The 26328-nt window shown below is 44.2% G+C and overlaps 1 protein-coding gene across 31 annotated transcripts in view; it reads left to right on the plus strand.

Annotated features, from left to right (window-relative positions):
* PPFIBP1 (PPFIB scaffold protein 1) overlaps positions 1-26328 on the plus strand; it is a 103819-nt gene that overhangs the window by 49262 nt on the left and 28229 nt on the right. For 23 of the 31 annotated variants that reach the window (XM_021539157.3, XM_085568830.1, XM_085568828.1 and 20 more), the window contains 6 exons: positions 6582-6742; positions 8603-8808; positions 19455-19541; positions 20718-20831; positions 21378-21509; positions 25925-26017. In XM_021539157.3, coding sequence (XP_021394832.3) covers positions 6679-6742; positions 8603-8808; positions 19455-19541; positions 20718-20831; positions 21378-21509; positions 25925-26017 — 696 coding nt within the window. In that variant the 5' untranslated portion in view covers positions 6582-6678. Of the gene's footprint in view, positions 1-42; positions 2518-2557; positions 2792-6581; positions 6743-8602; positions 8809-14027; positions 14360-14409; positions 14558-19454; positions 19542-20717; positions 20832-21377; positions 21510-25924; positions 26018-26328 lie in introns of those variants that run through there. The other 8 variants (XM_085568848.1, XM_085568849.1, XM_021539156.4 and 5 more) reach the window with 7 other exon arrangements.

The raw sequence follows: 26328 nt of genomic DNA on the forward strand, positions 1-26328 counted from the left end.
CTCAGGGCCCACAAAACAACATCACCTGCCAGTATAAAACCCGGGTTTCTAAACTTCCTTTCAATTGCAACAACAACAGAAGAGCTGCTGTAAAGGGGTAGCAGAGATAAGCAACGGAGTGATTTCAGTGCTGGAGACCCAAACAAAGGGTTTGTTTTGTAAGTGGATATGAATCTAAGCCTTAAACCTTGATTCAGAGACTTTGGCTCTTTGGATGTTTACATAAGCTGTCTGCTGTGTATGCATCTCTGTCAAAGGATCTCAAGGATGCTTATCTTGTGAGGCTGAGCTTTTGATTTACAACAAGAGTGTTTAACAAATGTTAAGGCAAACTTCGGAATGCGACTCAGCTGGTTTGTAGTAAAAGTTGTGTGATTTGAGGTAAGTTTTTCCCAGGTATAAACATTTATATTTTGGAAGGACTTCTGTCTTTTGTGCTCTTAAAGTACTTTAAAGTAATTTCTACAGCTTGAAACCTTTTATCTCGACACGTTTCTTACGTACTTATGGGATGGGCTTTTATCCTCAGTGTGTTTCCATTAATTTTTATCAGTTAAAGGAAATAAATAACATTTGTTGTATAATAAAGAAATAATGAAATTCGGGGAACAAAGAAAGGATCTAGGCTTAGGGAACAAAGGGACATTTGTTGCTTTGTTTGTAGTCCTGTGTAATAGGAGAGCAGTATTGCTTTGATGTCATTGACTACAGCTTAGCAAATTCAGAAATAATTTTAGTTATAAAAATAAATAGACATTATCAGTTTAAAGTAAGCCTTTGCCAACATTTGGGTGGGTTTTATCCATAATAATGTTATGGATACACCTGGCTCCACATGATGACCTTGGATAAGGGGGACAGTGTCTGAATTACTTGGCCAAAAGCATATCTGGGACCTTACTGGATTCCCATCCCTGCCTCAAACTAAGATGTTTTTCTGTATTACTCCCATTAAGGTATTTCTAGCATTTCCTAACTTTACTTTTTAAATTTAATTTGTTCTTTTCTTTCAAAACACCAGAGCAATGTATTTAACTAGCATCCATTTTCTTTTTTAGTTTCTTCTTCCAGGCCTGGAAGGATTGAAATGGAGTCGTCATTTACATTAAAAGACATGTTAATGACTCCAAGTGTAAATTACCCGAATATATTCATTAGTAAGTGTTAAACTGCTACTGACTGGTGGCACTGTAGTTGAGCATCTTCAAAACATCCCATGAGAAACAGTGCCAAGGATTTGGACTGAATTAATTTGAAACTGTTTGCAATTGTGATTGAAATGTATTTTGTAAATAAGTCTCAGTGTGTTTGTGTTTCTCTTCCGGCCTGCCAGAAAAAGCAGAAATAGATGTGTCTGAAATGGCATTTGTCTTCATGAAATAGAGCTTTATTTAGTAAAAGTTAATTGCTAAGGATGTTTGTTTTAGTGCAGTGAGGCAAGAGAGATTAATTCAGAAGTTGCTCTAGACCTCACGTGCAGTCATCTGGTATATGTAGGACTGAGAATGCAGGACATGGATTTTGATAGGGTCTTGCTTTTGCTGTGGAACAGGTCCTTTCTCTCCCCAGAAAGGATGACTGCAACTTCTTAGCTTTTTTATTTTACTTTTGTGGTAGGCTGCTCTGGGGTGACAGCCAGCTCTTGGGGGTCCTCTTTTACTCTCAACAGCCCTCAGAAACAAGCCCTAATCAAGGTTTTTAATTTCAGTGTATCAACATTTCCTGGCTTAAGGAGTGTTATGTGTGAATGGGAGAGCTGGGAAACTTAAGTCATCCATCTTACTGCATCATGTCATAAAAATAATCTGTGTCTGATGCTTTATTTCCCAACGCTGAGCATTCACAGCCCACGTGCACAAAGAGGAAGGCGAGTGGGACAAAAGGCCAGCCCTCCCTTCCTCAGAACGGTGACATCCAGGGCACAGTGTGTCCTCTGGGCCTTCAGACCTGCCAGCAGGCAGCTGATTCCCTTTTAACTCTGCCAACCTCTCAGCTTTAAAGCGTGGTGTGTTTTGCAGGTGGAGATGGAGAATGAGACCACCTCCAAAATAACAAAATAATGGGCTCAAAGATGTTGGCCCTCTATTCCTCTGTGTGTGTTGTTTGATCTAGGAAAGAGGCAGCCTCTGGGTGGGAAAACTACCATTTCCTACACATGTAAAATGCTTAAGCACTTTTTTTCCCTTCTTTTTGAAGTCTGCCATCTTAATTAAAGATCAGATTTTGAAATCCATATCCAGGCAGCTTTCCTGTTTGCATCCAACAGACAGCAGTTCCATTCACAGAGCCCCTCGTTGGGTTGTTTTTTTTTTTCCAGCTTTCCTTGTGTTTATTTGCAGGGCAGCATTTTGTTTTCTCTGTAAGCCGTTTGGAATACGTCTTCACCAGCACTGTAGCCAGAGGGTTTGTATGTCATTCAAAAATAAAAATAAAAAAATCTCCACCTACTGAAAAGTGAACAGCACAGCCCTAGCAACCGGCTGGTGCGTTTGAACCAGAGGAAAGGACATGAAACAAGTAAGACCACATTATGTCTTCTCTGTTACAGCCAGGGATGGGGTAGAAATGCCAGCTAGTGATAAGATTAATCATAAATGATAGTGGAGAGAGAGCTGCATTTGTATTTTATTTTTGGGTTTTTTATGGTGGGTTGTAAATACAGGCTTGATGAAGCGATGCTTGTTCTTGTCGGCATGAGCAGGGTATTCAGCTGGGAGCTCTAAAGGGGGGATCTGCCTCTGTACAAACAGCCCCCCACACCCCACCTGGCACTGGTTATGCACACAGGAAGGTAAGTGTTGTCATTTTCTTGGAAAGCAAGAGAAAACTTATTTTAAATTGTCTGTCAGGCAAGGCACTGTCAGTACTTTCCTCTCAGGTGTGTTGTCAGTGACATTATATCAGTGTGGATTTCATGCATTTGCCTCTCTGTCTCCTGTGTGCACCTTGATATCTCATTTATCTGCCATGCCATAGATCAATCTGTGTTAAAATTATGCTTTTCCCCCTTCCTGCTTTTGTGGATGAAGGGAATTTAAACTGCTTGTCATCGTTACTATGCATTATTTTCCTAAGGAGCTCCATCACACTCCTCCAGGATGGATTTTTGTTCATGTTACCTGTGTGGTTTTCCTTAATCACTGCCAAGAAAACAACCCCAAAGCCTTGCGTTTTCTCTTAGGTTTTATTTGTATTAGACCAAAGTCATAAAGAGGAAAGAGTGGAACATGCATATTGGAAAAGCTCTGCTGCGTCAGTGGCCAGCTGAGGCTTCTCTTAAAGTTTGTGAAGTCAGAGGGTGCCCTTCAGGAGGCACAGGGATTAATCTGCTGGTGTTTTATTTCTATCCCCTTTCCTGTAGCCCACAGAGGGCTGTTGATTGCTGATTTGTGTCTTTAGCTCCCTCTGTACCTCCCCTTTCCACCCCTTCTTCCTGGGGTTTGTTGTCTTTTCTGGTTCCATGCAGTTTGGTCCTTTGCTCCCCTGGTGTTTGAGGTCCTCTTTGCCCTCTGCCCACCCCCTCCCCGCATGCTGGTGATAGTTGTGCAAAGACCAAAAATTATTCTACGCTTTTGCTAGGGAAGGATACTTCCAGTATTATTTTTCTATCACAGCAATTTTACTTCCTGACTGCTGGATGTGCTGCACTGTGCTGGGAAGGTGGCCAGAGCAGGATGTGCTGTTCCAGGCTAGTTTTCAATGGCCACTTTTAGGACCAAATAACCAGGGAAATGGGATTTTATTGCATCATCCCCAGCTGTTCAGCTTGGGGGCTTTTTGTCCTTTTTTATTTCACCTCTCCAAGTTTTTCAGCTGTGGGCTTGGTCAGGCTGCCAACAGATGATCTGTGAATGGTGGAAGAGTTTTTGGAGGTCTGTGTGTTTGCAGGGTCTTGCTTCTCTAAGTTTTATCTTAAAATTTCTCCCTGCTGCTCTCAGCAGTGCAGCTCCTTAGGGAGCAGCAGTGGAGGAAGCTCTGTACAAACCAACGTGTCTTTCCTTGGAGGCAGAGGCAGGTAACCTGGAAGTCTCTTGGATGCTGTTGGTATCACTGTCTGCTCCCATCAGTAGGGCTGCCTTAGGGATTTCTGACAGCCATGGACAAACTCCCTGTTTAGGAAAGCAAGGAGTGCTTTTGGCAAGCATCAGGGGTGGTTGTACCTGGATGAAGTGCAAGGGTAGTGATTTTTCTGTGCCTACAAGCCATGGCTATATTGTGCAAGTACAAATTAGCAGTTCCTTGTCCCCAGGATATGCATTTCCTAGCCACAAGGTGGGAATCAAGGGGTGTGCTGTGAACACATAAGGTTAGGGAGCACTCTGTTCCTTTGTGTGTTTTTAGCCTCCAGGACTGTGTTTAATGCTTGATCGTGAGCTGCACTGAGCTCGCTGATGCTGAGGTGGGAAGACAGCACTGGAGATCTCCAGCCCAGCCCCTGCCCAGAGCAGGGATGCCCAGGACAGGCTGTACCGTGTAGGGTCCCATTGAGAGTAGCTCCAAGAGAGAGAGACCCCAAGAGGGCAACCCTTTCTATTACTTACCACACTCATACTAAAAAAGCTTTTCAAAATGGTTTCTTTTTGTTTATGCCTTTTTTTTTTTCCACTCCCCTTTTTAATTCTAAGGTAAACTTCCCTGTGTTTTCACATGTGCCCATTGTTTCTTGCCATACCACTGGGCACCTCTGAGAAGAGCCAGGCTCTGTATTCTTCCCTCGCCCCATGAGGTGTGTGTGTACTTTGAAAAGCTCATGTGCACTTCTGATTGCCAAACTTTGATTGGCTTCTGTGGGTTTGTGGGTGCTTTGTGCTGTTGGTCTTTTCCCACTTAGAGCTGTGAGGAATCAGTGTTTTGCCTGGGGCTGTAGAAGCCCCGGGCTTTCTCCTGTGTTCTTTGCCCTTGGAGGGAAATCCACAGCAGATTGTTCACACTCTGCCTTCACAGACACCCATATTTGAGCAAGACTTGGTATCAGAGCCAGGAAATCCTAAGCAGATAAAAAAAGAGACTATCTTCAGTGTTGTCCAAGTGAATGTGTGTGCAAAAGCTACATTTTCTGCTCATTTTTATCAGATATGGAGGCACCGAACCAGTTGTCTTGTAGGATCTGCATATTCTGGCAGGTCTTATACTGATTGAAGCTGAATGTTTACATTGTGCTTAAAACTGGGAGCTTCCTCCTTGAAGGCTGAAAGTCTTCAGTTATGATGCTACTGCATTTTTTAAGATTTGCAGCATCTTCACTTACAGGTATTTTGACTGTTTAAAGTTCTCTTGGTTTTTCTGACTCTGACAACCACATAATAAAACCAGGCATTTGCCAAAAGCACAGCAGTCTTTGTGCTGTCGTTCAAAGGTTACCTTAGGGTTTGGGCCTACTCCATGTAATAAAAATGTTGTTGTGGAAGATGAAATGTTTGTTGGCATTTTATGGATAACATTTCAGCAAAGCTGGCTGGCAGCCTCCAATAAGAGCCACTTCCCATCTGGGTCAGACCAATAAGGTGACTTGTAGGAGGGAAAAATCAGTTTATAATGGGGATGTTTCGTTAGATTTGTTTTTTAGTAGACTCTTTTCCAGGACTTATGCCAGAGATAACGTGAACGACTTTCTTAATTGCTCATGTTGGGGCAAATGTCAGAAGTGGTGTGGCCTAATACAAAAACCAAATGGCAGGGCATGCAAAGGTTAAAGCGAGTTTTCCTTCCTGGTGTTTGTTTAGCTTTGTTCCCTAGCTGTATTTATAGCAGAAGCAGTCTCATGTGTATCAGATGAAAGCCAAGGCAATCTGGGCCATGTTGGTGGTTTGTGTGTCTGCTGTGGTGGGCTGGAGGGACTGGGAATGCCTCTGACCCCTGCAGCTCCACTTCAGCCAAGTTCCTAAGCACCTGCTTAAATTAACTTGCAGCCCATCAGGACTTCTGGTTTACTAGCTCACCTACAGGCAGCATGTTGGGCAGGCTTGCTTCTCCAGCCTGCTGGAAATACTCCTTTGGGGACCACTTCTGGCTTGTAGAAGTTTGAGAGTGAGCTCAGTTTGCATTGTTACGATGCAAATCAGCTAAACTCAGAGCAGGGATAGTCTGTGCACGCACGCTACATCCAGTGAGCCATGGGCATCTGAGAGATCCTGCTGTGGCAAACAGTTCCATGCCAGGAACTTCTAGATTGTCAGACATCCAAAAATCTTAGACAAGTGGTCATACTTCTCTTTTTATATTTCTTGGGGAGAAAATTACAGCAGACACAGATATGATTTGTTGCTGAGTTGCAGCTCCCTTTTAGTGATAGAAGGCCTGTGTTCTCTCTGTGAGCTTCCTGGAAGTGCCCTGAGGGATTTCTGAGATGTTCTGTGGGACGCCCTGCCAGTGGCATGGACCTGTGGGCAGGGAAGGCCATGGGCCACTAGAAACTGGGTCATCAGGTTGGTGCTTTGATTCCTCAATCTCAGTCCATGCCTCGTGGTGAATACCTCTGGGTTTTATTCTGGCCAGCAAATGGCCCCAATCTTCTTTCTGATCTAACAGCAGTGATGCCTGAATTCAGAGAACATGCAGTGAAATTAAATTCTCTTTTGCAGATTAAATTGCAGACTTGAGGCTCTGGACCAACTCACACCATTCACGTTTTACTGTTCCTTATGGTGTAGCTGGTGATTGTTCCTGAGAAGAGAGAAGATGATGAGTGATGCAAGTGACATGCTTGCTGCAGCCCTGGAGCAGATGGATGGCATTATAGCAGGTAAACATCTGGGACAAGTGGGGTTTTTTTTGCTTTTTTGGGTCCTCCTTTCTCTCACCCAGAGGACACAGTTCCAGACAGAGAAGGGAATAAGCTGGGAATTGTTTTTGGTGCCTTCCATTCTAGCTTGGAGTTAACAGATAACCAGAGTGGAGGGGTTGCACAGACTCCATGGATTGAGTTTTCTCCTACCCTCTCTCAAAGGGCTGCTAGAAGTGGCTGAGTGATGCAGTTCAGCTCCTGCGTGGAGCACCAGGAGAATCAAGGATCAATAGTGGCTACTCTGAACTTCCCTCAACTCAGAAGAGTTAAAACGTTAATTGAATTTTCTTTTTCTTTTTTTTCTTCTTTTCAAAATTGGAATGCTTTGGGTCCAAACTTTGGAACTGCCTTGAACATTTGGATTTTTTATAAGTACCTGTAAATTGTAAGCTGCCCAGGGAGAGGCATTACAAAGAATACAACCTCTGCTTTTAAGCTGAGTCTAGTGAGTTAGAAAATAGTATAAATACCCAACACATAGGAGGGAAAGATCAATAAGTCAACAGTCAAAAATGCCCTTGCAAGTATAGCAACACAGTTATAAAATTTTTAGTAGTTCCACTTAAGCAATTTTCCTTAGGGAAAAAATAATCATACAGTGTGTGCTTTGTTTGAACAATAACTCTTCTCTGCCTAAAGATATTAAGGACTCATAGCAGGATCAAATGCAAAGGAGATTCAGTTTGATCATGATGATCTCTAAAAATTCATGTAAGCTGTGACTTCAGTAGTTTCCATAAGTAGACACTGGTATTTGGATCAGCTCATGTATTTGTGTTTCCAAGTGCCCAAGTTGGTTTTGGCAGAATGAGGTTTAATATAAAAACAAAATGTGATGTTGGAAGATTTAAGTCACCACAGACTTCATTTACCCGTGTCTGTGAATAGATCTATAAAGGAATATTATAACAAAGGGATATCAATATGCTCATGTGCTGGGGAGGTTATTTTTCTCTTTATTGTTTTCAGTGGAAATTTAGCAGAATACTTGGATTTTTATGGCTTGCCAGATGGGGTGAATGAAAGTTCATGGAAGTGCATATATGGCATATCCTTATAGTTTCTAGAAGTTGACAGCATAAATGAAGGTCTGTCATGAACACATCTCATTGTGCCAAGGTATTACAGAATTAAGGTCACAAATCAGTGTACTGGAATTACAGTTGGAATTAGCTAGGTTGACTTCCATCAACCTTAATCCTAAAATGACAGTTTCCTTTCTAACTTAATATATAGCATCTTCTAATGTAGGTCAAATATGCATCCTGTGAGTTTATGCAAATGAGAGATTTTTCTCTTTATTAACATGCAAATGTCAGTGCTACTGTGTCAAATTGCTGGGCTTAAAATTTATTCCCATGCAGAAGTGATTTGGTCTTTTAATTTATCTTCATCTTTTTTATGATTTCAAAAAATTTCCAGTGCCTTGGAGCAGCATAACATATTCCTGCATGGAAAATGCAGGGCATGGTTTCCTCTGGACACCATCACTGGAATGTGACTTGGATCATTCAGTGCCTGCAGGGTGACTCAGGGCAGTGGCAGAGGATGCCCCATCCCTGGCAGCACCTTTTGCCTTGGGAATTCATCCTGGGGAGCAGGAGCCCAGCCTATACCTCAACCCCACGGGTGTTTTGTGGCATTCCCATTCCCTGAGGACCAGCCCACCTTGTTCCTGCTGGAGCTTCCCTCCCCAAGCACCAGTGCTGAGTTTGGTTGGGATAAACCCTGCTGGGAGCAACCCCCACCCCCTCCCAGCCTCGGGATGCACCCAACCCTCGTCCCGTGCCTGACCCCGTGTGATTTTGCTCCCTGCAGGTTCCAAGGCTCTGGAATACTCCAATGGCATCTTTGACTGCCAGTCCCCCACCTCCCCATTCATGGGGAGCCTGCGGGCGCTGCACCTCGTGGAGGACCTGCGGGGCTTGCTGGAGATGATGGAAGCAGACGAGAGGGAGGGGCTGCGCTGCCAGGTCCCGGACTCCACGGCAGAGGCTCTCATCGAATGGCTCCAAAGTCAAATGGTACAGTCTCACCTTATTTCACCTCTCCCAGGCTCATTTTGGGTGTTGGGTAGACTGGCTCTGTTTCAGACACCTATTTATAAAGCTTGGAGTGGGTATCAGGGAAGAGGTTTTGTTTTGGAGATACTGCTCTGGAGTCTGGAAAAGCTTCTGCTCAAATGCCTCGTGCAGTGGGTCGGCCTTTGCTGCTGTCTTTGATGTACCACTGCGCCTCAATCTAGGGAGGAAACAGTACTTGCTAACTGCAGTTTATCTCAGAGGGATGGGGAAAGACTTTTTTTAAGAATCAGATGTTTAGGTGGGGGAAAAGAAGTCGTTTTGAATTTTTTTCAGTAAAAAGCATTTTTGGCAGTGTTTTTTTTTCTATGGGGATTAGTGTTATTACTGAGATTCCTCACTTGATTATAACATAAGGGAGTGGTGTAAGTTCTGCATCCCTTCAATCTGGATACCAAACCAAACTTCTGTGTTTGTGAATTGGGCAGTTTTTGTCATCTTACTTTAAAAATACACAGAAATATAACTGAAAAGGAAGTTCTTTCCCCAAGACTTGGTTTTCCCAAAAAATCAACTATCGTTCTAGTGTAGGTTACCCAAAGACTGCCCTGGGAAATAAAATGTACTTACCATAAGGTGAGTTAAAACAGCATCATTTTTGAAGAAGCTGCTGGGTTTGCCTCCACATGCCCTGTGACTGGTGACTTCCAAGCAGGGCCAAGGAAGAGTCCTTGTGCTTGTGGTGTGTGGCAGAGTTTGTGTTGTGGAGATCCAGGTGTGTGCAGGTTTTGGGGAAGCTCCAGCACTGGAAGTCAGGAATGGCTCCCAGAGGCCGCACTTTGGTTTTTAAGCCAGCCTCACTGCAGCTGTCACAGTGACAGCAGTGAGTGGGCACTTCCACATATTCTGTCAAATCCATCCTGCAGCTGTGGCCAGGTCCTGCTTTGTCACACACTGGGTGTTGGCCAAGGTGACACCGTGCTGCTGAAATTGGGGTGCCAGCCCTGGTGAAGGCTGGGGCTGCTGCAGGACTGTGGTGGCTCTGTGTTCCTTGTGCCCCGTGTGCCACTGCTGTGGGGACAGATGGCCACCATCACCTGCTCCCCCTGGGAAGGACTCAATCTCCCTGGAATCATGGCTGATCTTGCAGAAAGCACTTTTATCTCAAAAATGGGTTGATCTCAGCGCTCAGTCACAGCCCAGAGGATTGCTGGGTGCAGGGCTGTGTTTGCTGCAGCTGGCACTGGGCAGCCCTTTGTGCCATCTGCTGTCACGGGGACTGAGCACAGCAATGCAGGGACAGATGGGCACCTTGGACTTGCTTCTGTAGCCCTTGCAGAAAGATCCGAAGGAAGAGCCTTCTTTTTCCTTTTTGTAAATCCTTGCTTTGAACTACTCATTTGGAAATGCTTGAAACTTAATGAAGCATGTGGGAGCTCTCCCACTGCCTCCAGTGGGATTTGGATCTCGCCCCCACTGTCAAAGTGTGGCAGCCAATGCTGAGATCAGGAGGAGGAGACAGGAGTGACATTGAAGTTGTATCTTTAAAACATCAGAGTTCCTGCTAACATCAGCATTCCCTGCCTGTGTAACATACAGCCATGAACATCGCTGTAACTACTCGCTGCTGTGGACATAACAGGTTTCATACAACTATGGCCTTGATAAAGAAAAAATATGCCAGATAGACAGTCCTGGAAACTGCACTCTGCCATGATGTTCACAGTCATCTGTAGGCCATGTTTAGTGGTGCTGATGCCCTGCAGGTTATTCTGGAGAAAGGGGCCCAGCAACATGGCTGAGGCTGCAGTAATCCCAGCATGGCTGAGATGAATGAGGTGGAGACCAGTCATTGCCCCTTGTGATGGCAGATGTGTGATTCAGGGGTGCCTGGCTGGTGGGGTCTGGAATGGGGTCCTTCAGACCCACGGGATGTGGATCACCTAATGGCAGTGAGACGGCAATGGGTTTTTACTGCACCCATGGGCTCTGAGAGAGGAAGGGCTCTGTTGTACCATTCAGTTTAGTGCCTCCCAACCACTGGAAAAGATGTGCAGGGGTTGTGGGTACCAAAGATTGCAGAAAATTGCTATTCCACCTATGCTTCAATTACTCCTTATTCTGCCTCAAATTATTATCTTGTATTCTCTGTCATCCTTAAAGCCCCTTGTAGGAAAAACTTAACGTTCCACTTACAGTGTGCTACAGCCACAGGATTAGCAGGTGTCACCAGTCCCTGTCTGAGCAAGGAGGTGTCACATGAAGTGCCTGGATAATTTGCAGGAAGGTTTTCTGCACCTATGCCCCTCCTTACAGAGGAAGGACAGACACCTTCTTTGTTTGAAATTAGTTTAATCCTCCGTGCATGAAGTTCCATCCCCTAGAATGCTGGAACTGGTGTGTGACATCCCTTGTGGGGCTGTAAGCAAGCCTTTTGTGTCTCAGAGGAAAACAAAAATAGTGTTTGCTGCTGCCAGACAGTGTGTCACAGGAGAAAAATCTTCCCCTGTCTCCTGCAGCCAAACCACTGGTGCCCACATTGGGAAAAGGGGATGACAGCAGTCACCCAAAGTTTCTCAGCATTCAGTCCTGCCATGCCAGAATGGGCTGCCATGTGTCCTTGATCCTCTTCCCTTCTGCTCCTCTCAGTGTGTGTGTGTGTGCAAGCACTCAAAAAGGACCAGTGGGTTAAAACACTTCGTGCTGCTTTTTGTTTTTTAATGGGTGGGTGCCAGATGGCCACGTGACACCAGAGCACACATACAGTGCCTGGACATCTGGCACAGCTCTTCCAACAGAATCCATCATGTGGTCCCCAAGGGGAGCTGGGAAAAGTTGTACATGCAGCTCTCCGCTGCAGAAAGAAGTCATTTTCACTGTAGCATGTCACTGCAGCTCAAACTGCTCTGTGCTGCTGAAACCCTGCTCACGTCTCCATGTGCAAATGCTGAATGTTGTGGGTGAAACTACAAACGAGGCCATTTGTTCCCAGTCTAGAAAGGACTGACATCTTTCTGAGCTCAGACACGTTTGGACTCCATACTTTCAACAGGAACCAGGCGTGAAATTCATAGCCAGGTCATAGCTGTTCCAAAATTTTGGAGTTTTTTCAGAATACTCTTGGTCAGCAGAAATGTTTGGTGTATTTCAGTGTGTGCCTTAATGAGGCGAGTGCTGTACTCTGTGAAAATGGAGCTTCTGGCTTCAGTACAGGCAGTGTGTGAGTAATCTCTAACATCAGCACCAGTAGCAAAACCATTTTAAACAAAACTCTGCATTTTACAAGATGTAAAACTTCTTGTGTCCAGCTGGAAACTGATAGATCCATCTCTTGAAGAGTAATTCTCACAAATCTTATTCCCAGTCATGAGCATTGCTCCAGTTTTTCATCAGTTGAAGCAAACAAGTGACAATTTTCCTTCTGGTTATTACTTTTCTTGAAAGTGGTTGGGGGATTTTTTTGCATTTTTTTAAAAAATACATCTTATGCAACTACTTAACCACAAAGAGGAAACCAACTGTGTCTTGTTAAAAAGAAGAGTGAAGGGTAGGAGTGGGTGGACAGTGCCTTCCCACACCTCAGAGCCATTTTCCCCATGCTTCTGATCTGAACTTGTCTATGTGTGTGTCTTCCTGGTGTGTGCCTTCTCCTCTTTAAAGGATGTGCCCCTGAAGTGAAAGAGCCAGGATAACATAATATTTTTCCTTTAAAACCCACAGCAAGTGCAGCTTTGGAAGTGACTTTCATAATTCAAATAAATATATTATAAGACACATTTTAATAATTATTTTCACTCCATAAGTGAATTTCTGTAATTAGTTTTAGGGTCCAGAAAAACTTCATGGCCTCCAAAGGTTTCTTGAATCATATAAAATCGTAGAATCATTAAGGTTGGAAAAGACCTTTAAGATCATCATCAAGTCCAGCCACACAACATTTTCACCTCATCTCAGGATGGTGGTTGAGGTGAGGTATCCATCATGGCTCATGCAATCCAACGTGTTGCTGCTGCCTCACAAACCAGCTTCAGATTTTGACATTTTTCCTTTAAGTTGGTTCTTCCAGACAGTAGCTGGCAGTAATGAGAGTTAATATGAGGGGCTATTAGCTTTCAGAGAGGAATTTTCCTTGCTGTGTAGACATAGCTTTGTAATCTTACAGAGATATGCTGACCTATTTGGACAAGAAGATAATTCCCAAGTGGAGGAAGCAGTTTGGTTAGCCAGAAATTATCTCTTATTCATGGGGGGAAGAAAAATCTTGTCTTCAAACCCAAGTTTGTTGTTTGATTATCCTGGTGTGGGTGTGCAGTGCAGTCATTTGATTCAGCTTCTGCTTATGTTGAGTTTGTGTATCAAAAGGTCCTATGCTAATGTGTGGCACCAGGGTGTTACCACCAAACAGTTTGAGATCTCTCCTCTCTTTGCAATATGAAAGGAGTCTTGTGATACCGTGTCAGCCTGTCATTATCCACTCCCTGCTGGCAATGCGTTCTGTCCCTGAGAGATCCACTTCCCAAGGTTCTGGAAACACAGGACCCTGCTTCTTGCTAAAGGTAATCATCCGGATTGGTGTGGTTTTAATGCTGGAAGATAATGTGGGCTCATTTTTGGTATTCCTTGCTGTCACACCTTCATGCATTGGGGATGAGTTCTTTGGCATCAAAAGCCACCATTCCCAATCCAAAATGAATCAGTTTGGCTCAAAAAGCACAGCTTCTGCTTGTCCTTTTCTCTCCTGATACGTCTGAAATTATTCAGCATTCATGGGTTTGAGATTTTTCTCTATCAATGATAGTTGTAGACATTTTCTTATAATAATAAAACTGGGCTTTGAGATAATCACAGACTCAGAGTTGGGCTCTGTGGTCAAAAATACTAAGAATTTGTCATGCTGCTGCTGGTAGTGGGTCAGTTGAAACCTGAGCCCGAGGACAGAGGTTGGTTGTTATTGTTGCTTCTCACATCACTCTGAAGTGTGACATAAACTTGGGACAAGGCACTTGTGAGACCTGAGACAGCTGAGTCAACTTCTTCTGTTTTTTTTTTTACATGTGAATTAATTGCATGTGCTCCTGCAGCTTCTACAATTCCTAGGAAAGCCCCTCCTGTTTACTTTGTGCTCAGGTGAAGGGGTGGGAATTGCTCTTTTCTCCTGCGCTGGTGGGTCGGATGCTTTCTGGGAGGGTCCGGAGCAGGGTGGAGGTGGCCGGTGCCACCTGCGTGGGGCTGTCCTTGCTCCGGTCAGGTTTTGGCTGCTCTGCATCCCTCTGCTGTGTGTGCCGGGTTGGAGGAGTTTCGTGCCGGGCTTTGATGTGTTAATTCCCCAGAGCTGCTTGCTCCGCCTGAGGAGCGCTGCTGCTGCTTCCCACGTCTCCCACTCCGCTCGCCTCCATCCCCGGCTGGGCAAGGGAACCTGCTGTCGCTTAACCTCGGCTCCCGGGAGCCCGGAGCGCTCAGCCTCGGCTTCTGCCGGCCGTGAATGCATGGAACAGGCATGACCAGCATGGAGTATAGCTGGGACATTCACGGGCACTGCGTCTGGCTAAATAAGGTAAGGAGATCTCTGCCTGTGCTGCCTCCTGCATTTCTCCCAGTGACAAGCCATAGCTGGGCAGCGCTGGGAATGAGCCTCTCATCCTTCTCCTGCGCCAGGCACCAGCTGGGCTGCTGCTGAGGAAACAGGATTTTGGGGAAAGGTTGTATCTTCCCTCTTCAGCAGCGTGTTGTTTATGCTTACCAAATGTTTCAGGTAAATGCCTCAGAGTGAAGGGCTGTGTTCAGCTGCTTTTCTTTCAGAATTCACTTTTATTTTTTAAAATATCATCTGGGGGACTTTGAGTGGGTGTGTGTTGTTTTTATTTTTCCCTTCTTATTCTCTGGGGAGGAAGTAACCTGCAAACTTTAGGAAAAGCTTAGCAGCAGGTCTGCTGCTGGAGTATATGGGACGGGCTGCAAATATTCCAAGCAGGGAAGTGGGAAATGCAGGAGAGGCTGATTTGGGAGGGCAGAGGTGGGCTCCCACATAAACTGGTTACACACCAGCTCAGACAGTATGACCAGTATGAATTTGGGATGGGATTGATGCTGACAGAGAGTAAAGCTGTCACGGGTCTGTATCACCGGTAGTGGGTACTTGGCTTGGGAAACCTGGAGGCTCTGCCCAAGGCACGCCAGTTGATGCTGAGGTAGCCGAGGCTGGAGGAACCCTCTTGCAAGGGACTCTAAAGCTGAGGGAACAAGCAGATCAGCAGCAGCTTTGTTTAACTGAGCATAGGTAATGTGTATTGTAATGATCTGAACCACGTAAGCATGTTGATGAGCTCTAATTTAACTCCAGATGGTCAGGAGAGAGGTGTTGGGAAAGGCTCACTTGCCCAACTGTTGACTTGACTGTGGTGGTCAAAACACTGAGTGCAATCTGCTGTACAGGGAAATAATGCTGTGGAGTGGCAGCTCCTTCTATACAAACCAAACTGCACATACAGCAAGAGCAGTGTGATTTCTGCTGCTTTTTTCATCTCCAAAGCAGAAGAGAAAATGAAGGAAAATGAGAGTATCAGCTGTGGTGTAAGCTAAAAATCAGGTTTATTTTTGAAAGGAGAATTCAGCAACTGAGAGGAAACGGATTTTTAAAATTATTTTTTTATTATTAGGTTTAAGCTAGCAGCCACTAGAAATGTTCCTGTGGTTTGCAATTCTAACTCACTTCCAGGGAAAAGGGATTAAAGACTGAAGGCAGGCAAGCTGTGAAAGTTTGGTGATGCTTCTACTTGCTACAGGAATAATTCCCTCCAGAGCAGCGTGGATTTTTACACTTAGATGATTACACACAAAGCTTTACACACATGTTAAACAGATTAGCTGTGGATTGATCTTACAGAGTTTATAAGTGCACTGGGTCTGATCTTACAAGGCATTTTAAGTAAATGCTTGACCTCAAACTTCTGTGAAGCCTCTGTGGCATTGTGACAACTGTTCTTTTGTTTTTAGGATTAAAATCAGTACTGGTAAATCTGCATTCTCTTCTCATATAGTGTTTTGCAATTAATCACTAACATTTGAAAACACAAGCAAAATCTAGCTGCTTAACTGAAGATCAATTTTAAGTCACTGATGAAAAAACCCTTCTTTGCCTAATGGAAAGCCTTTCTTAACACAGCTAGTAAAGTATGCTAATCCTTTATAGACTTAAATGATACAAATTTGATCCAGAACCACCAAGTGCCCTAGATATGCTTGCAGTTGCTATTCAATCAAATATTTGCTTTTCTTTTTTGCTTCTCTTACTGTTTTATTCTTTCCTTCCCCCTCCTGAAAGAGGAGCTGTTGCTCTGCAGGGTGAGTAGTTGCCAGGCTCAGTCCCAGGGAAGGATGCAGATTCCCTGGTGGAGAGATGCTCCTGAGGGACACACTGAGTGTTGCTCACCCAGGTTTTGCACACACAAGGTATCCTGGCATTTTTCACACCTCCCTGCAGCCCATTCCTTCCCACTGGGACTCTCTCCACCCCATTTCCTGATGCACTACTTCCCTAAATCCAGTGCTTGAGCATATTCCTGCAACATTTCTCTTGAGTCCTGCTCACTACCATTATTGCTCTGTTCTTCTCATATGTTTCATCTCCCCTCTTCCTTCCTCATCTCTCTGGGAAGAGTATCATGCCAGGAATCAACTGTTTATCTTTGAAGACAGTCCAGAGCAAAGATCTGACAAGGTGGTGTGTGTCCAGTGCCTGCAGGTCCTGGGTCTGTGCCTCTCTGTAAGCAGTGCTTAGGCTGCTGCTCTTGGAAATAGCTGCCATGGTCTTTCTCTATCATCCATTCTCCAACTGTCATAATTTTCTCCACTGAAACTAGTCAAGGGCTTTCTTGCCTTTTCATACCTCAAATTAAGAGTCAGTCACAGGTATTATACAGAAGTTGCAATACTTCAGACAAAAAGCAAACAATGCTTGTGTTTTACACAGAATTTTATGGGTTTGGCGTGCTACAGGAGGTCTGGTTTTATGCAGATTTTACAAAATATTTCTGGCAATACCCAGAAAAGAGATCTTTGCACCCGGTAGGTACAGCTTGCAAAACCAAGACATCTATGCAAAGTTTCTCCCAAAGAATAGATGAGCTGCACTAAGTATTTGACAGGATAAGATGAAATGGCCTCAAGTTGTGCCTGGGGTAGGATTAGGTCAAATATTATGAAAAATTTCTTTCCTGAAGGAGTTATTAAACATTGGAACAGGCTGTCTGGGGATGTGGTTGAGTCACCCTCCCTGGAGGGATTTAAAAAATGTGTGGATATGGCTTTTGAGAACATGGTTTAGTGGTGAACACAGTGGTGGTGCTGGGTTGATGGTTGGCTTGATGATTTTAGAGGTATTTTCCAGCCTTAACGAGCCTGTGATTCTATGAGCACTAATTTTTGTATTGTGGGAGAACAGCCTTTTGGGGGAACCTGTTTGGGGTTCCCATCACCTCTTTCTAATGGCAGGATGCAGCTGCAACCTGAACTCTCCCTCTCCCAACACTCCTACTTGGAAGCCAAGGCTGATGTGCTGAGCCAAGCCGATTTTTCCTTCGAAATGTGAGCGGAGTTTAACAACAAAGGTGTCTTGGCAAGATGCTGTGCACAATGACTAACGTTCACACCTCGTTGGTTTTCACAGGCATTTTAATCGTGCCGTGAAACCAAGACTTCCCTCCTCACATTTTCTTCCTGCAGTCTTTGGTTTTAGTTAATTTGTGTCTGGTTTCTGGTTTCGCTGACTGGAGCTATCAGGAGGGTCAGTGGTTCAGGTGTTGATGTGGTGGTTGGGAGGCAGGGAGTCAAGTCTGTGCTTTAGCAGGGAATTCCATGTTAGCCCCAGCAGCATGGAGAGGTGTCTGCAGCTCTGCTGCCTGTAGTGAGGGTTGGGTACCACTTTCCCACATCAGACACATGCACCAGACTGACAAATGTGTTGTGTATTACAAAATACAGATGCTGTTCTTATGCAGGCTGAGTAAGTGCTTGAGGTGTACTGGAGCTCTTACAGGACAAGGGAGCTGCAGAGCAGCCAAAGTAGACAAAACCCTCAGTTCTGTTTTCAGAAACCACTCAGGTAACAAAATCTCAAGCATAATCTACTGGTTGAACAGCTAAAAGGTTTATTTAATTTTGAATTCTTTCACCTAAACTGAAGTGTTACAAACTGGAAGATCTCACTGATCTTGAATAGCATGAGCTAAATTCTGGTAGAGGTTGGGGGGAAGATATGGCAAACTCAGAAGTTTAGAGGAATTTTGGCCTGGGGTTTAGTGTCTGGGTGGTCAGGTGTCTTAGTATTGTGCTGCTAAATAATTCAGATACAGGGTCATAATTCAGATAATTGTGATGAGGTACTGGTACGAATTACTAGAGATCATCCTTTCTTAGTCTGCTGGAGCAAATTTTGGGGGAGATATTATGGTCACCAAGTGAAATTTCATGCTTGGGAGACATTTGGTACTGCTCAGTGATTTAAGGCTTGCTAGGATGCAGTTTGATTTCCTGAGAGCACTGAGGTGAAGTTGAACACTTTCACCTTCTCCTGTTTGCTTTATGTCAAATCTTTAAGTGATGCTGCAAGGAGTTTTATTGTTTCAGGCTTAAACAAGGAAGTTTCTCCCACCACCCAAAGTTAGACGTGTAACTTAGAAAAGGAGTTTCAGCCAGCAGGTTTCCTGAGGTATCCTCTGTAATCAGGAGAGATTCCAAGCAGGAGCTGGAGGCTTGGAGCTCCTGAGTGGTAGTGGCCTCTCAATGCAGGGTATACTGCAGGCTCACAGGAGCACAAGGATCAGTCACAATTTCTTTTCATCACATACTCAGGAAGAAATCAGGGCCCCTCAACCTTGTTGTGTGTCTGTGCTGAGTGTCCTGGATTTCAGAGCAGCTTCTCAGACTCCTCTAAGCAATTTATGCCATGATGGAATCAAGACTTCTTTTTCTGAGCCAAGATCTGATTGTGGCCTGATCATGAAGTGCTTTGAGACAGCTTTGAATATGGATAGAACCACATCCTTCCCACTGCTCAAGAGCATTGAAGTTATTATGAAGAAAGTTGCTGATTCCTCTGAACTCTCTGATAGCATTAATATGTATTCTTGTTTCTCTCTAGCCTCAGGCAGCTTTACAGAGAGATGTGTTTAGAGTGCAGACTTTCACCCATACCCAGTAGAATGTGCCTGATGTAAAAGGATGTCTCTGACTGTGTGTATGACTTGCAAGAAGCATAATACACATTTTGTAGATTATATGTTTGGCTTTTTTCACTTGCTGAATGTCTCAGGGTATTTGTCTATTTGCAAGTATGGCTTAGCATTGTGTAGCAACGAGTCCAAGTTTTGTTAGTAAAATGCTGAATGCACAGTAAGTGAATTTTGCAGAACTGGGTCACCAGAAGGTTCTTCCTTTCTCATATTTAAGCTCCTGAAGAATTTTCTCCTGAATGGTGATCATTTGTCCGTTGTTGACAGTTTATTTGATTTGTAACTCTTAGAGGGCTGGAGAATATTTCAAACATGTTCTTAAACTGTGCAGACTAAAAATGCTCTCATTAAGTGTTTTGATAGCTTTGGATGATACTGTGGTACAATAGCTGACTATACAATATTTGTTGTCTTTTCCAGACTAATGGACACATATCTGGGAATGGAGATGTTTATCAAGAAAGGCTAGCTCGTCTGGAAAATGATAAGGAATCTCTTGTTCTGCAAGTGAGTTATCACCCAAATTATTTTTTTCTGCTCTTGCATTCACGAGACTGTCTGAAAGTATGTGATAAAACCTCTGAGAATTTATTTGGAGTTGTGATGTCTTGGACAGTATTCAGAAGACTTGATATGTGAGAATTAACCCAGATTAGAGAAAGGTGTGAATGTAGACCTAAAGGTCTTTCTGTCTGTGTATCTGTTCTCTTTGAATTTGGTTAGCAGAGCAGGTCTGCAGAGCAGCCACCTACTTACATCTATGTGTATCCTTCAGATCACCATTTCCCAGGGCCATTCACATGATGTCTGCATCAGGACACAGTTGTCCTGTCCTTAGGAAAGGTGACAAAAACTGCAGGACTGGCCAACCAGCAGGAAACAAGCAGCTCCTTGGTGGTCCTGCTCATGTGCTGCTGGGCTGGATGGGGTCAGCTCTGGCTGTTCTGACTGCTGGCTTCCTCTTGCTGTTGGAGACAGGAATACCTGGCACCCCTTGGTCTGCACAGGTGGCATCCCCTGATGTGGACCCAGCCATGGGGCTGTGACAACCCTGAGCTCACCCTCCTTCCCAGCAGTACTGCAGGAAGAGCCTGTTAAAAATGAAAAAAAAATCATTCAGAAAAGGCAAAATGGGAATCTGTCTGCAGTCTTAAAAATGTTGTCTTGGTCTTACCCAGCCTCTGGCTGTGTGTTTTAACCTTCTTTGCTTTCATTGTTCTGAAAAGGGGAAAGTGCTTGTTATGATACACTGTGTGCAATCACTTGGGAAGGAGAATAAATTATAAGCAAAGAGGTTTATGTGGTGGTTAAGGTAGGAGCTAATGGGTTGAGTTCATGTATTGCCACAGCAAAGGCATAATTATTGGTAGTAAAATGCAGCAGCCACCCTTTGTGAAAACCTCCAGTGAGGAGAGGAGTTGCAGAATTGCAATGTATCTGCCAGAACTTTGGCTGAAATTCTAGTAAGTGTGGGGGGAGAGCCTTCTCTCCTCTCCTGTTTCCTTTGCCAAGTGGTGTGTCCACTGCAGATCTCTGCTCCTCCTCCTCCTCCTCTTCCACCCTGCATGGTCCCAGTTAATCTTTGGCCCAGCCAGCACTGTTGCTCACCTGCAGTTCTGCAGCTGACACATATGGCACAGGTGCAAGGTGTTAAACATGCATCCCTTTTTTCCTGCTGTCCAGGTAAGTGTGCTTACAGACCAGGTGGAGGCCCAAGGAGAAAAGATCCGGGATCTGGAGTTCTGCCTGGAGGAGCACAGGGAGAAGCTGAATGCCACGGAGGAGATGCTGCAGCAGGTATTCCACAGCTCCACGTCTGTCTTGCTGCCTTGTCTTCCTTCTCTCTTAACAAACTTTGGTGAGAGCAGTGTCCTCCAAGGTGTTGCAGCCCTTGATGTCTCTTAACTAAGGGATCATTTTCTACCATATTGGCTTTAAAATCTCTGTACTTAGTAATATCAGTGCTGCTTTATGCTGCAGGAATCCAGTTCTGCCCTCCTGTGAGTCCTTCCCCACTGAACTTCCAAGAGCCGTAGATTAAAACCTCTGGCAGGATGGGTGGATTCCCCTCACAGCTCCCTGCTGCCCAGAGCCACTGTGATGACAGACAGGCTTTTTTCTTGTCCTGGCAGCCAGCCCGTGCTAGTGCCCCTGTGATCCCAGATGTATCCTAGGTGCCTGGAATCTGTCAGATGGATAATAGCTGTGTCTCAGGGCTTCACATAGTGCAGAGATGAGGGTGATGCTATTCCCCATGATGGAGACTTTTAGCTGTCAAAATAAATTACTGGTTTCTTCCCCTTGGGTAAAAATTCCATTCTTTTTGTCTTTTCCTTGAATCAGGAGCTCTTAAGCAGAACAACCCTTGAAACTCAAAAGCTGGATCTTATGGCAGAGATTTCCACTCTGAAATTAAAGCTTACATCTGTAGAGAAGGATAGATTGGACTATGAGGACAGATTCAGAGACACAGAGGTGAGTAAACCCCAGCAAGATAAATTGTGAAAGCTGTGTGTCTTCACATTACCTGAACATCTTCTGGGACTTATTTTCTTTTATGTCAGGCAAGAAAGGGGACTCATCTTTAAAGTTAGAACTTGTTCCTTTTAAAGTAAAAAGTGTCCTCTTTGTTAAATTCTGGTTTTACAAGGGAAGATTTCCAAAGACAGTTTTTGATTCTGACTATCAGGCCTCAGGAGGGATGGATTTAGGTTGGATTTAATTAAAATCATGAACATACTGCACTCTCCTGACCCCTCATAAAACTGTCACCTTCTGAGTAAGGCATGTCTGAGGCAAGTACAAAAAGCAGCCACGTGCAGAGACACTGCACAGTAACAGAACTTTTGGGGTTGCTCACAGAGAGTGAGCTGACTCTCTGTGGGACTCTTGGGAAGCCTGACTTCAGACCCCAGCCTTATGGGAGCCCAGAACCAGAGGCTGGGGGGAACAGAGCCAGGTGGAGCTGCCATCCCTGGCAGTGCTCTCCTGAGGCATTTCCCTGTGTTCTGCAGGTCTTTGTAGCTGAACCTCGCTCATGGAAACCAGAAACGCTCAAAGCAGTTGGGCAAACCCAGGAAACCCCAAGTGTCAGCTAAGCTGTGCTGACAGGATGATAGAGCCTGTATCAGAAATACCTCAGAGTCTGCCTATGCAGCAGAACAAAATTTCCAGTTCTGGATTCATAAATGAGATGGTTGTGGATGATCCAGCTGTCAATCGTTTCCAGAAGGAAAGAAGCTGTATTGCCATGACAGGACACAAAATTGCCTTTTCCACTTTTGCCAGTGGTTTCCCAACTGCTCAGTTTCCAGTAAAGCACCATTCCTCACTTGTATTGCAAGCACAAAAACAAAAGTCAGTCTTGCTTTTGGATTGCTCTTTGGGCCTGTCTGGAGTAATCTGCACACCCAAAAAAATCCACAGGTTGAAAACTAATGACTTGTATCACTTCCAGGTTTGGAAGTGATTCTTTAGGTAGTGATAGCAGTGTTCATTCCTGCACTGCAGCACCTTACCTTGGGCACTGCCAAGCTCTGGGATGGATTCCTGTTGCCTCCTGTTACCTTTCCCTCTAGCTGGTAACAGGTGTTATGTGACAGGAGCACAGCACTGCCTTCAAAGCCGCAGATTTTGCAGTGCAGACGAGCTCTGTGCCTGGCATTGCTGGAGAAATTGGCAGGGGAAGGGTGGAGGGAATCACTGAAGGTCTCCTGCACCCGTGGGAGGTGTGTGTGAGAGCTGGCTGCTCTCACAGCTCTCCTGGGACCCTGCCCACGCAGAGCTCGGCTTGTTCATGAATTACAGCACACAGCAAACACTCTCTGTGGGCTGACACTTACTCTGAGCAGCCCAAATGAGGGACAAACGAGCTGGCAGCGGCACTGCCTGGCTGTGGGGAGGCAAGGCTTGCTCCAGATGACCACAGGGAGCAGGTGCTTTCCTACCTGGGTTCTGTGTATTTTCATTTGCAAACACCCTTTGGTTTCTTTTGCTTTCCAGAACTGCTAACAAACATGACTGGGCTTTGAGTGATTTGCTTCCTCTATTTCTATGCTTATTTTTACTGAATATTGTAGAGTTCTCCTGGATTCCCCCTTTCTTTGTTTCCCCCCCTGAACTGCAGTCTCTCCATAACTTCATAGCACAGCTTGTGGAGCTACAGGTTCCCAGAAAAATGGTTCCAATGTGGGGAGTACACCACAAACTGCAAATCTGTAATCTCTGTGCAAAAGGCTTACCTTCTATGATGACCTTCTTCTTTGAAATACTTTTAAATACACTAAATGCCTTTGATAAAAATAACCTAAATTTTATTTAAGGAGTAGTTACTGTAATTAGAGACTATATGGATTTATATCAAGGATATTTATGCCAGAACTAATGAACTATTACTAAAATGTTTCTCCCTCCATTTAAAATCCAGAACAATGCAGTTTAGTGTGATATATATTATTATATTGTTTCTTCTTTATTTCAACACTTTATAGCTGTAAAAACGCTTAGGCTTAAATGCTTAAATTAATCTTAATTTCCATTGGGTTCAGTGAAGATATGAATATCTAATTAGTTGGAGGGTCTCAGCCCTTACAAAATCTCTAAGAGATATTTTGGAAGCAGTACTTATTCAGAAGTATGCAGTATTTTATTCAGTGTTGGTCTAATTATATTTCTGTTTATAAATTATATTAGAAGAGCTGAGTATTTAAATTATTATTTAAAATATTTGACCCTAAAACACATTATGGCATTTATGTGGAGTGATTAAAATTGAAAAAGATTCATACCCAGACTAGGAAAGCAAAACTATGAATATTGCTTCTGGTTTTATTTAGGGAAAAGAAAAAATTTGATGTCTGACAACTTGTGCAGCTACTGTCTCCTACAGAATTACCATTCTGATTAAATCCTTCATATTATCCATTTGTTACTTATGTCTGTCATTGCAACTTCCCATTCCAGCTTGGTTGGTTATTCATATTCCCTGTTCTTTGTCTAAACAGATGCCTCACTAGATCTTTGTGCTCTAGGATTTGCTGTCTAGATGTTCACAAACACCCAGCTTTTTCAAAGCTAATTGTGTACTTTTAATAGAGATTCATAATTGTTCAGTTCTTTGAATTATTCCAGTATTTCCACTTTCTCAGCAGACACCAGCATTATTTTCCTTGAGGAACACGGGTGGTCTGAGTTGGGCTGAGTTTATGTAAGAAAATACCCTATGAGGGAGTTTATTTGGGAAGGATTCCATAGCCAGACTGGGCCTTTGAAGCAGCAGCCAGAGGGTAAAACTGACTCACTCACAGGGAATTCTTTGTGATTTATCCACCATCACCTCCAATCTGGTTGCAAGATTGTGCTGTTTTCTGTGTCACACTGAGTATTTTAAAAGTCACATAGTTCAAGTGACAAATATGCGAAGAACAGCCTCAGCAGTGAGTTCCACACAGCATATTTTGACATTGGATCATGCTGCTGGAGAGAAAAGCTCCAAACAAATCAATTGTTGAGGAATTTCAGGTGTACCTGAATTAGAAAGTCATAGATTAGAAGCAGTAATTACTAAAAGCATTAAAATGTTCTGGATTTTGACTTTCCTCATAGTTCTGAGAACTGAGCTTGGATCTTTCTGAAGAAATACAGATGCTGCTCTCTTAGCATCACGTTCATTAAGCACAGAATAACAACCAGAGGCTTGTAAGCTTAGGAAGTGTGGTGTGGGGCTGGAAGGCAGGTGTTATCAGGGACTCATGAATACCCTCTAAATGTCAGCTGCTGGCTTGTTAATTTATAACTATAAATGTCTATTAATTATACTATTAGCTCTGAGAAGTTGTGCTTACACCCGTTAGCTCAATGTACAGCATTGCTTGACATTCATAGGGTTTGCCTCAGATATAGGAAGGAAAGCAAACATAAGGATCATAAAAAGTCCTTATTTGAGGGTACTGAAGTCCTGGCACAGGTTTTTCAGAGAAGCTGTGGCTGCCCCATCCCTGACAATGTCCAAGGCCAGGCTGGATGTGGCTCAGAGCAACCTGGGGTAGTGGAAGGTGTCCCTGCCCATGGCAGGGGGTGGAACTGGATGGGCTTTAAGGCCCCTCCCAGCCCAAACCATTCTCTGACCTAGAGGATGAGGAGGCTTGATGGAGCAGTCAGACCAAGGGTTTGTTTAACCAAGGGGGCTGGGGGCATTCAGGTGTGACCCCCAAATCTGGCAGGATCCATCAGGATGCTCAAAAGGTCAAGCTGGTCTCCTAAAGAGCTCAGGTGTGAGTTTGTGCTGGCTCCGAGTTTCTTCCAAGCCAAGCTGAATTTGGAAAGCCTAGATGTATGGTGCCATTGATGCTTAAACACAGGTGCCTTTGCTTGTAGAAACCTGGATGGCTCCTCTCTTCAGCCCGTGGTGAGAGGGCTGTTTTAAGTGGTGGAAACACAGGTTTTACAGTGTAATCTTTTGAAAAAGCAGGTGATGGCTGGTGAACCTGGGGCAGGAAGAACAGCAGATTGGAGGATGTGGCTTCTAGGTGTTGAAGGATGTCTGCCACTGTTTTCCATTGCCCATCCTTAATATTTGGCTCCAGACAGCTGAACAGAGAAGCAGGAGGCCTTTCCTGACCCTCAGCACAGGGAACATAACTTTAATTTATGTCCTCCTTCGTCCCCTGCCCTCTTAGATTCGGTGCAGTAACACAGAAACGGAGAAACTCAGTCCCTGGATATTTTGGAAGCTCTGAGTTGCTTGACTTCATGATGGGTTTGGGTGGTGTGGCTTTGTGTACTGAGTTCCTTTTATGCCTGCTTTTCTTGTTGTTACAGTCACAGCTATTCTTCTGTTTTGTTTACTGAAGTTCTTTGTTGTTTCTGGTTGTCTTTTTCCCTCCACTCAGGATTTGATCCAGGAAATAAACGAATTGCGGTTGAGGGTGGGAGAAATGGACAATGAAAGACTCCAGTATGAGAAAAAACTGAAAACAACCAAAGTAAGTGAGGCTGAGGGGAAGAGGCAGAGATAAGTGTAAATCAGGCTTTAGGAATTCACTCTTTTCCCTAATCCTTGCCTGCACCCTGCAAAATCCTGAGCACTCTCAGGTCCTGGGCTTCCGTGGTTCTCACTTAGCAGCAGGGGCTATTCCCAAATTTCATGCTGTGGTTTTCAGTTTGAGCATTGTTTTTAATGAAGGGTAACAAGCGATGCTGTTAACAATAAATTTATTACCTGTTTAGACCTTTGTTTCACATGTGTGTCAAGAAATACCAGTTGTAAGGTGTATGCCACAGGTTAAAAACAGCA

This window comes from Lonchura striata, chromosome 1A (assembly GCF_050655825.1).
Source record: "Lonchura striata isolate lonStrDom1 chromosome 1A, ASM5065582v1, whole genome shotgun sequence".
NCBI lineage: Eukaryota > Metazoa > Chordata > Aves > Passeriformes > Estrildidae > Lonchura > Lonchura striata.